This window comes from Myotis brandtii, unplaced genomic scaffold, assembly GCF_000412655.1.
Source record: "Myotis brandtii unplaced genomic scaffold, ASM41265v1 scaffold709, whole genome shotgun sequence".
In the NCBI taxonomy this organism is placed as follows: Eukaryota; Metazoa; Chordata; class Mammalia; order Chiroptera; family Vespertilionidae; genus Myotis; species Myotis brandtii.
In genome coordinates, this window is record NW_005370782.1 from 594,713 (window position 1) to 612,450 (window position 17,738).

The 17,738-nt window shown below is 37.0% G+C and overlaps 1 protein-coding gene across 1 annotated transcript in view; it reads left to right on the top strand.

Annotated features, from left to right (window-relative positions):
• The window catches only part of UNC13C (unc-13 homolog C (C. elegans)), a 557,952-nt gene that overhangs the window by 244,985 nt on the left and 295,229 nt on the right, over positions 1-17,738 (top strand). The window contains exons 8-9 of the mRNA XM_005882381.2: positions 4,955-5,174; positions 16,798-17,025. Coding sequence (XP_005882443.1) covers positions 4,955-5,174; positions 16,798-17,025 — 448 coding nt within the window. The remainder of the gene's footprint in view (positions 1-4,954; positions 5,175-16,797; positions 17,026-17,738) is intronic.

Consider the following 17,738-nt stretch of genomic DNA (forward strand, 5'->3'; position numbering starts at 1 on the left):
ATATATATATATATATATTATTTCCTCTTTCTTTAATCTATATATCTATGTATTCCTCTATTATTGGAAAAGGAGAAAAGAGAGTAGGTAGGTCTGAGTTGGTTATTGGAATTAATTAAACTATTAGTAGAGGAAGAGAACAAGCAAGGAGTGAAAAAACAGAAGCAAAAAAAAGAAAAACAAACAATAACAAGACAGAAAGAAAGAAAATGGAAAAAAAATGGCTAGTGAAGAAAGAGGAGAAGTATGCATGTACTTAGAGCAGGGGAGAGGAAATTAGATATACAAGTAAGATCAATTTTTAACAGGAAGTAAAAAAATATAGAGAAAAAACTAAAGCAGGAACAGTGTAAGAGAAACAGGACAAAAAAGGGAAAAAGTGAGGAAGAGAGAGTTGGCAAAAAAATTGAGATAGAATAAAATAATGCTAAAATAAAAATAGAATGTAGAACATTAATCCCAAAATAATATAAAATAAAATAAAGAAAAAATAAAACTTAAAAAGGTAAAATAATAGTAGTACTACTAATAATTAAAAATAAAAATATAATAATAAAAAAGTAAAATCAAGTGAGAAAAAAAATTTAGTTTCTTAAGTAAAAGATAAAAAATAAAAAAGTGAAGTAGTGAAGGTGGTTCACTTCCTCTACTGTTCTTCCTGGCTCAACTGTTTTCTGTCAGGTAGTAAGCACAGTGTTGAAGTTCCCTGGGATCCACCACTCCTCTGTGTCATAAGCCACAACCTCGTTTTCAAGCAGGTAGGATCTCTCTGCTCACTTTGTTTCTCTGCCTGCCTTCAGTTTTATTTATACAAGTGTCTAATCTGATAACCCCTGAGTGGTGGTGTTTCTGTATTAATTTCTGGAACTAAATGGCCCTATCTACTCAGGGTTCAGATTCTTCTTTCCCTGCTGCACTTAATACTGGGTTGGCAGAACAAACTGACCCAGAGCTGGTTTCCTGTTCATCTCTCCTTATTCTGATCCCCGGTTTCCACAAAAACAACTTTCTCCTGCCATCTCTGTGTGTTTTTAATTGGAAGATCCTATGTACTGGATTTAGCAAGCAAAAGCAAGGAGGTAAAAACAACAACAACAAAAAGACAAGACAAAGGAACCATGCCGACTCGCGTCTTTTTCCCCTGGCACTACATAGCCGATATAGAACTTCAGGCTGCCTTTCTGGAAACAGTTTCCCATGGCTGTGGGCTTATATCTAGAGTCCCCTTTGGCCAGCAGCCCTTTGGACCCCCTTCCACATTCGAGGGCTACACTGACCCCAAGGGCCACTCATTTGGTGGGGCGCAGTCTCCCTCTGAAACTCTAGTCCCCAATACACGTGTTTCTTCCTCCAGCCTGGATCCCAGATCTCACCTCTCTCTAGACCAGTGGTTCTCAACCTGTGGGTCGCCAACCTGTGGGTTGCAACCCCTTTGGGGCTCAAACGACCCTTTCACAGGGGTCGCCTAAGACCATCAGAAAACACATATATAATTACATATTGTTTTTGTGATTAATCACTATGCTTTAATTATGTTCAATTTGTAACAATGAAAATACATCCTGCATATCAAATATTTACATTATGATTCATAACAGTAGCAACATTACAGTTATGAAGTAGCAACAAAAATAATTTTATGGTTGGGGGTCACCACAACATGAGAAACTGTACTAAAGGGTCGTGGCATTGGGAAGGTTGAGAACCACTGCTCTAGACCCATGGTCGGCAAACAGCAGCTCGTGAACCACAGGCAGCTTTTTGGCCCCTTCAGTGTGGCTCTTCCACAAAATACCACATGCGGGCGCATACGTACAGTGCAATTGAAACTTCGTGGCCCATGCACAGAAGTCGGTATTTTGTGGAAGAGCCGGTATTTTGTGGAAGAGCCACACTGAAGGGGCCAAAAAGCTGCCTGTGGTTCACGAGCTGCTGTTTGCCGACCATGGGTCTAGAGCAGTGGTTCTCAACCTTCCTAATGCCACGACCCTTTAATACAGTTCCTCATGTTGTGGTGACCCCCAATTTCATTGTTACAAATTGAACATAATTAAAGCATAGTGATTAATCACAAAAACAATATGTAAGTGTTTTCCGATGGTCTTAGGCGACCTCTCTGACCTCTCCATCCATGGATTGCCTCACCAGCTGTGTTTAATTCACCAATTCCAGGTGGATGTTATGCCATTCAGCTGTTCCTTCTATCTGCTCTGTGAGAAGGCGCAGAGCCCATCTGCGTATTCAGCGCCGTTTTGTCTCCCCATGGAGAAGTTTTTTAGGTGCCCGTGGTCAGGGAGGCTGGAATCTCGGTGTTTGTGGGTTTGAAGCTGAGGCAACTGGGCATTGTGGTTGTAGGGTTCTGGGAGGTTTCCTAGGTCTCCCCTGTTGAAGGTAAGGCTGGGCTTCCAATCACAGCCACTCTCCCCTTCAAGATGGTGCAGTCTCTGCAGCAGAGCCGGCCACTCCAGGAGAGATTTCAGTAGTAGTAAAGACTACCCAGCCAGTGGAGCCTGGTCCGCCAGTCCCCAACAGTCCTGTGGAATATAGCTGTCCCTCCCTCACACATACACACACTTCCCGCATGTCCACGCACTCACCTTTCACTCTCTCACTCACTCACTATCTTGCAGCCTGCCGTCCCATTGGCCGCCATCTTCAGGAACCTGAAGGAACTCTTAACAGTTCTTTGCAACACATCTTGATTATGAAATGAACTTAAGAGATTTACTTGGCACAGCTACCTTTGAAAAGTGATAGATCCAGGTGTTCTGCCTATATAAACCCTAGTACAGGGTCTCCCACTTGAGGTATTCCCTTGTTTGACCATCCTGCTGCTCTGTAGACTCACATGAAGCATAAAGAGCTCTGACTAGACCAGTGGTTCTCAACCTTCTGGCCCTTTAAATACAGTTCCTCATGTTGTGACCCAACCATAAAATTATTTTCGTTGCTACTTCATAACTGTAATGTTGCTATTGTTATGACCGTAATGTAAATTATGCAGGATGTCTTAGGCGAACCCTGTGAAAGGGTCGTTCAACCACCAAAGGGGTCGAGACCCACAGGTTGAGAACTGCTGGACTAGACCCTCATGGGTAGCAAGCCTGGATCGTGCTGTTCAAAGTTAAGAAAATTGTTAGTAAAGCTTAACTCCCTAGTAGAGAATCTCCCAGGGCCATTACCAAACATATTCTTGGAAAACACATAATAAGAAAAATCTATAATAATAAAAGCGTAATATGCTAATTAGACAAGGACGTCCTTCTGGATGACTTTCTGGATGAAGCTGGGGCTGCAAGGGAAGCCTGGGTCCCAGGTGCCTGCCAGTGGCCAGAGGGAAGCCCAGGTCCTGGGTGCCAGAGGGAAGCTGGTGCCAGCAGCTGGGGAAGGAAGGCCTACTCTTGCATGAATTTTGTGCATCGGCCTCTAGTGTAATAATAAAGGGAAAAATGCTGTTACCATAATGTGGAATTGAAAAATAATGGGAAGTTGGTCATTTCAATGCTGTGAGAAGATATTCCAAAATGAGTTTGAAGGATGATGAATGCAAAATATAAATGCCCTACTTCTAGTATTACTTATCAGTGAGGCTCTTACAGGATTTATGTAAATATCTATTTCTTATGCATCAGGCAGTTGTGTGAAATTACCTGTAAATGTAACTTCAGGGAGTGCTAGTCTTTCTCTCAGGAAGTGATCTGCTTAGTGGGATATGAGAAGTCTAGAGAAAGACTTATCCAAACAAGCCTCTTTTTCTATTGATTGACATTTGTTGATTGAAAAATCTATCACCAACACTATTATTTTGTATTTACTCGATTTTTGAAGTCTGTAAATGTTACCATCATACAATTGGATCTTCAAATAATACTGCAGATAGACAGGGTAGAGAGGAAAGTGAAGCTTAGAGACCTTAAATCGTTCTGTAGATTATAAGACTCTTGGCAGAACATTCATTCACTTCACAAAATAATATGTCATGCCCCTATTATGTGCCAGGGTCCATGATAGGCACTATTTAGGCACTAAGGAAATAAATATGAAAGACAGTTCTTGTCTAGCATAGCCCATTTGAAATATCATGTGATGGGGCCTAGGCTAGGGGTCTCAGATCTCCTAGCTACCCATTCAGTAGATTTTTCCACCCCACCAAAGGTTTGTTATTAGAAAGTCTTTCGTATGCTATGAAAAACTATCTCCTTTTAAAATACAAATTACCATGGGAGTGTGCCACATTTAACCTTTATCTGCTGCAATTCCTTTCTTGTGAATTAGTTGTTCTGCTCTTTCCTACAGAATAGGCAATGAAAGCAGTTCTTTGCAGAAAGAACTATAGAAACATAGTTTAGGGATGGGGAGGTGTGAAGTGTCAGGGAGGGTACAAAGTCATTTTAGAGAGGCTTGGGTAGGATCCAAAAGAGTGCTGAGGATGATTCTAGAAGGTAAGGGTCAGCACTGAGAATACAGTTCATCCACTTTACAATTTACCATGAATGAACCTAGACTAAGGATATTAATATACATTTTTTAAAATTAATATTTCCTGGGCACATATTTAAGCCTGAGACTAGGTTAGGCTCTGAGGACCCATGTAGCTTTGAACTAGATTGGTTTCATCCTTGTCCTCATTGAGATTAGAGTAGAGCAGGGACATGGACATTGTCGAGTAATTTGAGCTCTTTAGTGCTATTCAAGAAGCGCATACAGTAGAGCCCAGTCCAATCTGGTTGATGAGGGAGTTCTTTGAGTTCATATAATTGAATTGGGCCCTAGAACACTGAGAGAAGAGTAAGTGAACAGAGTTACTGTGCTCACTGTCTTCACTTAAATCAGTAATCAGGGAACTCTGTCAAAATAGAATTTTCAGGGAAAAGTGATACAAATTGTGTTTTCTGTTGAAATTTTCGAAATCCACTGACTTGGCTTGCCTGGGGAACTTCTCTCTTCTTCACAGAAAATACATGTCTTCAAGAAGACCTTGCAGGCATTGATCTACCCCATGTCTTCCACCACCCCACACAATTTTGAAGTCTGGACAGCCACGACACCAACCTACTGTTACGAGTGTGAAGGGCTCCTGTGGGGCATTGCCCGGCAAGGCATGAAGTGCTTGGAGTGCGGAGTGAAGTGCCATGAAAAGTGCCAGGACCTCTTGAACGCCGACTGTTTGCAGAGTGAGTACTTGGCTAGGCTGAAGAGGTGGTTTTGTGGCGCCCTCCTTATCCTATATATTTTCAGGTTAGTCCTCTTCAGCTCTTGCTAGTTTTCCTACCACGTATGCAAAGAAACACATACTGCCCATTCGGTCATGTAGTTGAACTTGGTGCGATTCCTACAGTGTTGAACTCACTCGGCGCAATTAGATTTCTCAGAGTGAGTACCTAGAGTACAATTGCACTGACATCCAGTAGAAAACTTTACAGGACTCCCAGTTGATTTTCTCATTTTACCTCATCATAGCTCCAGGGGGGTAAGTGAGAATATGTAGAGTCATGTTCCTCAAACAGAGGCTAACACACACACCCGTGATTCCAGCAACTGGAATTTTTTCCAAGCCTATTTGTGTCTGATTGAAGGAGCCATCTTCTTCTACATCCCATGCACAGGCCTTAGATTGGGAGGTCTTGTGTTTGAATGTCAAAGACAAACCTATGTTACCAAATACGTGATCTTAATCAAGAATTTTACCTTTTTGGGCTTTATTTTCCTCCACCAAATGAACAGGAATCACAGATTTGCCTCAGAGAGTTATTGGAAATAGTCTCTTCTAATTGTCTGGCAGACGGTAGGTGCTCAATGAATCTTAGTAGCCCTTCCACGCTTTCACACTTCCAAATAGGTACTTGTGTCAACCTTCATGACATGTGTTACTTTAAATTTTCCATTTTCAAAAAAATAATTATTTTTACTGATACTTTAGATTCAGTCCAGAAATGCCAAAATATCACACTCTAAAGTACATATTACTGACTTTCACTGCCTTATTTATTTGGTCATGTGTGCTGACCTTAAATAAGTTAAAAAAGCATTGCCCGAGAAATATATTTGAACATGGATTTTTATTTGCAAATAATGTTTTGTTTTGTTTTTTCACATTTAAACACTGACCCCTCTGTTCATTGTTTATATAAATGCGGTCAATGTAAGGTTCATGGGTTGCTAAGGGATAGAGGAAAATGTCAAAGTAAGGATTAAATAAGAAATGCTTTCACGGCTGGCATTTGTAGTAACAGGAACATACATTCTATAATTTTCTCTACCTGATTAGTATTCTTCATACACAGTCTGATCAGTTTGAGTCTAATAGTAATAAATGTATTTTCTTAGCAAAAAAAAAAGTAGTAGTATTCCTCTGGGATACTACTGAAAAAAAAAGTTTTATATATGTATATGTATGTATATATATATATAAATTTGGTGAATATGCATACACTCCCAACAAGGAGACTGTGCAGTCTTGCTTCCTTTATGCAGAAAATTGCTCAGCTAATTTACTTAAAGTCTCATAATTCAATTAAAATCCAATCCATTTGTTTAGAAAATGAATTGTAAAATAGGCATCTAAGAAATGAGCTTATTAGGTCAAGGACGTTTGAAAAACAGATAGGAAAAGTATTGCCATCTAGAAACAAATAGCTTGAATCCCTTTAAAAAAATGATACAGATCATACCTGAGAAATGAGCTTATCCTTCTTTCAATCTTTTAAAGAACAGAAATGCCACGCATTTATTAAGCTTTAGAAACATTTTCATAATCCATTTCCTTTTCTTAAGACAACATATATTATTGGATTTTGGCCAATAAACTAGGCAAATTTCTCATTGAGGTTATTCATAAAAATGCACATATAAATGGGAAGAATCAACAATAGTTCAGAAAAATGAGAGTAGATATATATGTTCCAGAAAGAGGGTAATTTTTTTAACACCTCCCTTTTTTGCAAAAAAGTTCACTTCCACATTGAACACAAATGGGTTTTCAAGTATATGAATTCAGCTTTACCACTTTTCACAATAACTATCAAATTTAAAATTCTCCCTATGGAATTAGTGACATTTCTTTAATAAATTTCTCTTGATCATTGCTTTAAGCTAGATATTTACAGTGGGAACACCTTGCGTGAGATATTTCCATGTATGCCATCATTGAAAAGGAAGGAATAAAAAATTAAGAAGTTAAGAGATATCAGAGTTGGAAGGTGTAGCTAATGCAACCTCCTTCTCAAAAATGGTCATTCAGTCTCTGAACACCTCCAAGGAAAATTTAATACCTTGATAGACAGCTAAATTCATCACTAGTGTATGAATTAAAATTTGAACTAAGTCCTTCCTGCCTCCTTTAACTTCTATTATTTAAGCCAAATCTTACCTCTAGAGGAAACATTTAATACATTGATTCCATTGCATATAACAGTTTTCACATATTCTTTCCCTCACATGCACAAAGGAAATAAAAAGACTTTACACATGGTCTGACCAATGACCCATGCAAAAGAGAGAGTATTTAAATTTACTTCAAATTGAGTTGAGTTTAATATTTCATTTCCATCAAGTGTTGGGTCTGTGACTTATACATTTGCAGTCAAGTGGGATCAAATCGGATTATTATAAAATCCCATTCACTGCTTCCGTACTTCTTTGAAGGTTCGGAGCTATAGAAAAACATCAGTAAGTTCCCCGAACAGTCTCATCTTAGCTCCTCTTCGACTAAGTTTACTTGGAGGTGCTTCTTATACTTGTCTGTCTTCCTGGCCCAAGGCTCTTAGCTATATAGTTATAGGTGGGAACAGAGGCCCTGAGAAAGAGAACTGGCTTTTCTTTCTGTTTCAGTTCCAGGCCAGTGGCAGTAGCCAGGGTCTCACTGCCCCTCCCCCCCCCTTTTTTTAATTAACTCATTTGGGTCTTGCTATCTAAAAAGACCTTTTTTTTTCCTTTCTGATTTTTGTAAAACCTTAGGTGGTTGAAGAATTGAGATGTTAGTGACCCTGAATGATGTTAATATAACCCATAAGAAACTTGCTATTACAGTTATGGTAGCAACTTTAATATAGAAAAAAAGCAAAAAACGTATATGTTGGCTGGAATGAGGATGTGTGCAGCATGAAGCATATGTAGAGGAGAGATCATATGTAAAATATTTTCTTTATCTTTTCAAAGTGGAAAAGAGACAACTTCAATATTGGAAAAAATATGCAAATACCATGGTATCTAACCCAACGGGCCTTTACTTTCTTACATATTTCCAAGGAAGGAATCCCAGAGTCCCACTGAATAAGCATTCTGCCTAATAAGGATGGAAAGTATTTCTCCAAAAGTTAAAGAAAGCAGCATCTCATGAGCGTTTTTGTTTGTTTGTTTGTTTGTTTGTTTTTGTTGTTCTCTGTGTTCCCCACTGACATTGTATAAAGCTCATGTGTCCTAATTATTACCCATTGCAAATTCATAACATTGGAAAGTCTGGCTAGGGTACTCCTGTCTGCAAACTAGATATTGATTCTCTTTCTTTGTATTTGTGTTGCCACATTCTGCAATAGTGATATCTTAAGATGGTTATTTGTATTGAGCAGCTTCTGTGGGTGGGAGCTCTATGCTGGGCTTTCAGAGCTCAAAAGGAAGTAATTGATGTTGTCCCTCAACTCAAACCTATTTTCTAAAACTTAATTCAGATGAATAGATGTTAACACATATCCTGGAAACTTTTGACATCTACTCTTTCAACAGCAATTATACAAAATATGCTAATGTAATGAATACTCAGGAAGCTTAGAAGTAGAATTCTGCGTATTCACTGCTATACAAGGAGACCATAGCCTTTATTTCCCCAGAACTTAGACACATTTAAGCACTGGTGGCTGTTTAATAAATGTCAGTTTATTAATGAGGACCTAAGAACTATAGTTAGAAATGTCATGTAATGATTTAAAGATCATTCTTTCATAGAACCATCGATTTTTAGAGGAGCCTTTAAGATCAGTGGATTAGATTTCACTGAGTTCACACAATTTAGTATCTTGTCAAAAAAATAAAAAGAACCAAGTAGATATTAGAGTTAGAACTCAGGTTTGTGCACTCCAAGCCCAGTATTCTCTCCTAATTTATAAAGAAATATACAAAGTTGGCCATAAGGAAAGAAACTGAAAGTTGTTGAATTTTATTGGTAGTGCTTTTCCAGTCTCGCATAGAGTTCCCCTGTCTGTAAGACATCCCGTGCTGCCCAGGTAGATCTTGGCTTCACAGAACTTCCCATCATGATGATGCCTCAAGCACACCCCTATCACAACATGCTATTGCATTGACTCTTCAACCACACTAAAGAGGAAATAATCTGATACATTAATGTGCGTAAAAGTGAAATCAGTAGTTAAGTTACTTTAATACAATGGCCAGTTCCTTAACCCAAAAGAATAAACTAATAATGGAGTATTTTCAATTGCTGGGGTTTCTGTAGGGGGATGAAAGGGTAACTATGTCTTATATTATGTCATACAGTTATCAACATAAACATAAGAAAGATCTAGTTTCTCATCCTGCTACTACTGGAATTTTTTAAAACCTCTCTGAGCATCATTTTCCACACTCGTAGTTTTAAAAGTTTAGTTTCTTACCCATTGCTGAAGGGAGCATGCAGAGCAGGGTGAGCTGTGTAGTGTCTCAGTAAGAGGATATAGTTTTTGACTCTGAAATTTTTAAAAAGAAAGTATCTAGATAATGCTTATGAGTTGTAGTAGCTTTGACATACAATTCTGTGAGTGGATTCCTGATTTTGTCTTCTTTTAATATGCAATACTAAATGTTAGTATTTACAATTAATGAGACAATTGAATATGGTGGAGGTGGTGGAGGTGGAGGGGGAAGAAATGTTGCTTTTTGTTGGTTTTTGGACCCAAGTTCACTAATAGTGAAGTCATTTCATAGAAGGTGGCAGTGAGGGGGCCGCCCTTGGGAGTGGGGGACGATGCTATGCTAGAACTGTGTTCCTCCAATTATTTTTCTGCTAATTATCAGTCCTTTGTCGGTTTGCCAGAAATCCTGTGGAGTGTGTGGCTTTTATTATATAAGAAAAAAAGGAGGTGGCTGACTTGAAGACTGGGGGAGTTGCAGGTTGGTCCTTGAAAAGAATAAAGACATGTTAAAAGAGGAGGGTTAAGATTATCTTGGGTGTGAAGCAACTAAAGAGAAAGGGTAGGAAATACTAAGTACATGTCCACCTACATGATTTCATGGGAAATAAAAACAGAGAGGCACCAAAAGCAAGCCCACCTACATGATTTTACTGGCAAAGAAATGAAAAACAGCGAAGTTTTTTACATACAGAGTCCTAGAGAGAGAAATGCCTCAGTGCCAGGCCCTCTGTGCTTTTCATATATGCTAACAAGATACTCCTCTGGGTTCACCAGCCCCGAATGCAGGTAAGGATTTATGAATGTAAAATAACAATCATTACATTTATTATTACCATTATATGTATTATTTTCTTTAAAATATCATAAATACCATGTATAATATAAATAATACTCAATATTATAAATATTTATTATTATTATATTTTCTTTTATCTTCAAGCACTTCATTGGCTCCCAATGAGCAGAGTTATGGAGCATTTAGCATATGGTAGACATTGTGTGTGGCCTTGTACTTGGGAGAGTTTTCAAGGAGTTGCTTCATGGGTCAAGTACAGAACCATAAAATTTCTCAATGTGTAATTCCTTAATAAGTGCTTGTATCTTCACCCTTTTGACATTCTGAAATCCCTATACATGTCCAATTATTAGTATTAAAACTATAGCCATTTTCTCATTTAATCCTTAAAAAGACTCTGTTAAAAAGGATACTATTATTTTTTTTCCTTTTTTTTCAGATGAAGAGATTAAGGTTTACAAAGATAAAGTAACTAGCCCAATTTCGAATGGTTATTAAATGACAAACCAGGATTCACACCCAAGACTGTTTCCTCTATACAAAAGCATCATGAGCCACTATGCTTTTTTTTACCTTATTTAAAATTGATTTTCTTGATATATTCCTTCCATTTATATTTGGACTTATGCCCTTGTTTTATACTGATGACTAAGTACATGAGATATATAGGGCAACCAAATTCTGCTTTCTAGTGATGGGCACACAGTTTTTGTTTTCAGAAAATTCCAAATTCAAAGCCAGGGGCGAGGTATAGTTTATATCTACATAAGGTGCTCCCACAGCACATTTATCATTTTACACTAGATTTATTCTTGTTTATTGCAGGATTATGGCCTAGCACATTAAATGAGACCCAGCACTAAATTAGTTAAATATAGTAATCATTTTATTTTAGGCTCCCCTAAGAAATATTTTGTCTTCTTTATATATTGAGTGTATCCTATTTTCCAAGCAGTGTGCTAGAGACCTGCAAATCACACTTAAGTTAATTAAGGTTGGTCTTGCAGGCCAGCATATAGGATATATGTATTATTCAGGTAGCTGTGACAGTGCTGATTGATAAATATTCAATAATTTTGTGAGGCAGTTGCTTGAAATCCGCCATATTAAGCATAGTTACACCATAAACATCTGCTAATGCTACAAGTCAAGTTTGTTGTTTTATTGTTGTTGTTTGTTTGTTTTTTCTGTGTGTGTATGGGGGGGGGAGTGGATGTGACCACTGAGTTTAGAAAACCTCTTCATCTGTTAAGGAAAATATAAGATCATTTGCTGAGATTGGAGGGTAAGGGGTGAGATAGGTGGAGAGAGCTGAAGTGTTTGGAACAGCTGTTGAGGAAAGTAGGTGAGAAGAGACTGAGACCAAGGAGAATATTGCAGTTGGTACGTATAGATAGATAATTATTTGGAAGATGCACTAAAATTGTAAATTGCCATATCAAGGTGGTGAAATTGTGAATTTCACATGAGATTTATATTTTGGGTAATAAATAAAAATTGGCTGTCTCATTAAATTATGTAGAAGAGAATTGTGTGGGATAAGTTTGCCACTGTTTAAGGTCAAATCCTTTTGCAGTTTTGCTGTTCATCATTGTATTGACTGATCTGTCAATTAATTGTTTTTAAAAATAACAATGATGCATTACATTTGTACAATGTATTATACTTTACAAAGTGCTTTTACTGTACATTATCTCTTTTTATTTGATTTCTTTTTTATCTCTGGTTGACATACGACTATATTTCAATTAGGTACTAGACACTTTGAAGGAAGACTCATATAAATGCAAATGTAAGTTTATCTCTGATGACTCTGAGACAAATATTCAGGACAGTTTGTACCTATTTAAGAAATAGTGTGTGTGTTTTTTAAGAAAATATATGTGGGTTTACACAATAGGGCAATAAAAAGTGTTTATAGGTTAGTGACAAAACTTAATTATGAATTGTCTCTGTATCTCTGAACTAAACAAATCAAAGTTGAATTATTTTCTTCAGCTCAAAAATATAAAAGTAGAACTTTTAAAAAGTTTTATATATAGGATGTCCTCCCAAACTGTATACATACACTTTGGGTAATTATAAAGGAAGTTTTTATTAAAATACATTTTATTTTCAGAATTGAGCTATCTTTTTTTAAGACAATGTATGTGGGTTTACACAATAGGGCAATAAAAAGTATTTATAGGTTAGTGACAAAACTTAATTATGGATTGTCTCTGTATCTCTGAACTAAACAAATCAAAGTTGAATTATTTTTTTCAGCTCAAAAATATAAAAGTAGAACTTTTAAAAAGTTATATATATAGGATGTCCTCCAAAACTGTATACATACACTTTGGGTAATTATAAAGGAAGTTTTTATTAAAATACATTTTATTTTCAGAATTGAGCTATCAGCTGTTAAGGTGTGTATACATTTTGGGGGGACACCTTGTATATTTCCTAGAAATAACAGGTAAAAGGCTTAAATATAAGTCTCTGCTAACTTATTCTCTTAGCCTGGCATTTTCACAAGTTGTGGGTCTATTGTCTGTACAAGTTAGAGATTTTCTACTCCAACATCAAGAGTATCTGTGAATGTGATGCTTTCCTAATTAATTCTTTAAAAGAATTCAAGGAGCAATTGTTAAGTACAGAGATTTGATTTCTTTAAATGAAACATCTCTTGACATTCCAGCCTTGAATTTAATAGTGTTTACTTGAATGAGCATTTATTACGTGGTGGTGGTCAGCTGGCTCTTCCTAAATTTAGAGAGAAAAAAAAACCACTTCCAAAATATATTTAACTCTTGGGGACTTTAATACTTTGTCCTGGAGCTGTTGGGAAACACTCATTATCACAAAGATAATAGTTGCTCAGAGTATTGGAGGGAGTCAACATTTTTATGATACTTCTCTTTGAACATTCTTAGAACGGCCTTTGCAAACCAAACATTTGGGACACTTTTAATCTTGTAGGTAACTTTTCAAGCCATCACTGTTCTTTCTATTTAATAACTATTCCAGTATAAAACCTGCTCATTGAATAATTCTGTTACTGGTGGGGTGCCCTCTCTGTCCCCACCTGTTACTGGTAAAAGTGGAGCTCTTGGCGTGCCATGGGGAAAATAATTTCCTGAGGCCCCCATCGGAGGATGAAGTACCATGGAAAGCTTTACTGTTCTTTCTATTTAATAACTATTCCCTTATAAAACCTGCTCATTGAATAATTCTGTTACTGGTGGGGTGCCCTCTCTGTCCCCACCTGTTACTGGTAAAAGTGGAGCTCTTGGCGTGCCATGGGGAAAATAATTTCCTGAGGCCCCCATCGGAGGATGAAGTACCATGGAAAGCTTTATTGGTGTAAAATTAAGAGGGTTCCCCTCCAAGGTCCCATCTCCCTTTGTCTCCCCATGGAAAAAGCCCAGCGGTGTCTTCACAGGGCAAGGATTCAAACCACTGCCCAGAGTTTCCGCTCCATGTTCCAGCACAGTCCAGCCAGCATCTGGCAGCTTACCTCCTGTTCCCAGCTGCAGTCCATCGTGTGGGGTCCACATGGCTGGGGCGTGCATGGGCAAGTGTGGGTTACAGAGCAAGTGAGAAGCAGAAGAGCAAGAGCAAACAAACAAGAGAAACACAATTCTTGGGGATTAAAACTGGGAGCCTAACCAAACAACCCTTCAGGATTTTGTGTGCTTGCAGTGGCTCCACTCCCCTAGTCAGTTGTCTTTCTCCCAGATTTCACTGACTGACACGCACCTGTCATATGTCACCTTGACTTCACTGCACACGTGCCCATCTTCCCCTTTGTTGGACCCCCATCCCCAGTGATTTACAGGGAATAGACCTGTGGTTCCCCGGGGTGTGTAAACCTACAGCTTCCTGGTGAAGCGGCCCAGAGGACTATGTTTACAATGTCTGCCCTTTCCTTTGCTCTCTTTCTATTATTAATATTAACCAGCTAGTTGCAGTGGTGACAATTGCAGCTGGTGTTTAGTCTAGCCTAAATTAATTTTGCTGTGTAAGAATTATGTGCTGTGAAGTTATGCCAACGTAAGCAACATCCAAACCTGTAAGAATTTTTATGAGTTTATTTGAGGCAAACTCATGATAATTGCCAGGAAGCAAAACCTCATGGGACTGAGAAAATGCTCCAGAAAATGACACTTGTGCATCTTATTTCATGCATTACAATCAAAAGACGAGGCATAAGTGGGTTACATGAAATCTATTGGTGATAGATTAGGGAGGCAGGAGAAAGTACAGTGATGGACAGAAGGAAACCTCTGGGAATGGATAAAAAGTAAAATGATAGACACATTTATTTTACACAGGGGGGTGCAGGAAAGTTAACAGTTAACAATTAACACAGTAACAATAAGAATGAGGGGATTTGTGTTCTATGCTCTGGTACAGTGATTGTGCTTTAAGGGGAAATTACTTTGTTGGTACAAAGACATGTTTATCAGGTATGTTATCCTAGATGCAAAAACAGGACAGACTAGATCAGTTAAGACTGACTTTTGTTAGGGAAAAATACTGCCCTAGGACATTACTTCCATGAATTGCTTTTAAAAGAGTGTTAATTTCAGACCATCCTATGTGGTTACTTTTGGTCTCTGAGTTTGTAAAGCAGCCATGCAGGCCTTCCCTGAGCTTGTCAGGTTTAGTATGTGGTTCCTTTTAGTCCACAGTTATTGATAAATTATAAAAATGCTTAATTGCTTAATGGTACATAATGTACAAATGTGTAGCTGTTCTAGGGCATGTTTTAACAGAGGACTAGGGCATTTAGAATGGCAAATTACTTTAAATGGAATGCACTAATTTATAGTACTTTTTTAAAAAATGTGACTTGTCCTCAAAGGTTCTTTTTGTGTTTTTATAATATTATTATTAAAGATAATGACTAGGAATCTGTTGTTTCTAGTAGTACAATGCACCTCTCTTTTAACTGTCTCTAATTACACCTTGATTATTATTAACAAATTTTTCCACTTTAGTGAATAAATGTTATACTTTCAAATTAATAAAGATTTTCACTAAATGACCGCTGTCAAATTGTATATGAATTTATAAAAAGGAAAGTTAGTAGTTGACCTTTTCTCTTTTAGCTTCTATACTTAAATTGGCTTAAGATTCACAGAATTCGATTGAATAAAGATTACTGAGGCTATCCTTTTAGAAGGAATTGTGCAGATAATTTATCCCATTTAATCTTAACATTTTATGAAATACTGTATGAGTATACCTATTTTCAGAAATATAATATTTCAAAAAATCTAATACACGTTGGGAATCCTTAGTCAGGTAGAGGAATATTGGAACAATTACGAGCTATGAACACAGGTTTCTTATTCTTTTCACTACATCTTAATTGCTTCTGTGCCAAAAAAATATTTGTTTTCAGCAGTGGCAGTTCCTATAGATGGGCTTTTGCTCTCTCACTTCAAACTCACTAAAAAACTATGAGAGTTGAAGTCATGGTTCACTAGTTACTTGTTCTGTAATACTGAGCAACCCAGAGGCTAGACAAAGCACGGAGAATATCTGTCTGGTAATTGGAAAAGGTGAGGGATCCAAGAATGAACTATTGGAAATACTTCACTGCCAGAAGGATTTGTGTTAAAAATGAAAAAAAAAAAATCCCAGAAATTTGAGATCAATCATAAAAAACACACAATGTCCTAGAAAAAAAAAAGAGTTTTGAGTGGAAAGTGAGAATTCAGTCTGTTCAAAACCATGCCCTTATTATAGAATAATAAGTCAAGTCTATGGTCTCTTCAATACTTCAGAGGTTTTCTAGCCCAGTGCTTTTCAAATCTTTTTTAAACAGCAGAATCACTTTCATTTCAAGTATAATCTTACTCTGTATTTCAAAATACAACAAATAGTGGTGGCTTTTAATTTATAAGAAAAAATTAATCATTTAATTATGATAAATTCCATCAACAAAAATATTAGACACTTTGGATGGACACAAGTATTTGAGATATTGATTTTGAGTGACATTTGCCATCTATATTTCCCAATTTGATTTGGTTATCCATTTAGTAGATTGTGCAGTATATAATACATTTGATTATGTTCATTCTTTTGGGGGTTTTGCAAATTTGTTTTTGAAAACTCAAACCAAATATTTGCACAACCCCTGATTTAGTCCAATAATACAAGTGAGAAAACTAGGGCTCATTGAGGTGCATTCACTTACCAAAAACACAAGTCCTGAATCTCAGCACTCTGACTTGTACTCCTATTTTCCAAAAAAGCCACTCTGACTCCTCAGCATAAAAGCATTCATTCATTCTCATGTTCCTCCTCCTTTTCCTCCCTTTCTTGGGCCATCTAAAAGTAACCAGACATGCGTTTACACCACCATTGATTTTTCCATTATAGGAGCAGCGGAGAAGAGTTCTAAGCATGGTGCGGAAGACAAGACTCAGACTATTATTTCAGCTATGAAAGAAAGAATGAAGATCAGGGAAAAAAATAGGCCAGAGGTTTTTGAAGTAATTCAAGAAATGTTTCAGATTTCTAAAGAGGATTTTGTCCAGTACACAAAGGCAGCCAAACAGAGTGTATTGGATGGGACATCTAAGTGGTCAGCAAAAATAACCATTACAGGTAAAAATAAGTCTTTAGAATTTGTATTCAGCATTGAGTTTTTATGTCTTAGGAATCACTGCTTAAAATAATTGCAGATAAAATAAATATAATTTTCAATCTTGTCAATATTGACAAGAAGTCTAATTGGTACTTCAAATTTCTAAAATATATAATGGATAACTAAAGTAATGTCTTGTCCTATCTGTGTCTTGTTTAATCAAAAGCTGTGTCTTGGTCTAATCGAAAGCTCTTCCAGCGGAAGAAGGTTCTGTTTTACAATATACCCATCAATATCCTGCACTTTACAAGATGTTATTAGCTTGGTTGCTTCCTGCAAAAAAATAAATTGCAAGAGTACCCAATAATCTCCTCAGTCAGTTTTTCTTAATAAGAAAACAAATAACATTTTACTTACTCCTGGATCAATAACTCTCATCCATTTGATCTTTGAGTCAAGAAAATTTGAGTTTAGTGATATCTAGTAATTTGAACTTCTGAGGTTGCTTGTAACATTAACAGTAGGTGTGTTATTTATTATGTTAAGATTTACCAAGGCTCTTAACTTACTGATAGAGTATTTACAAGGTAGAATAAAGATAATTCTTTTATTGGGCTGAGTTGATCTGTACTGACAGCAAACTCATAAATAAATAAGTAATTTTAAATTATAGGCCTTTGAATTATGTTGTGGAAATTTTTGCATATTGTATGTGCATGGTTATTTCTCTACA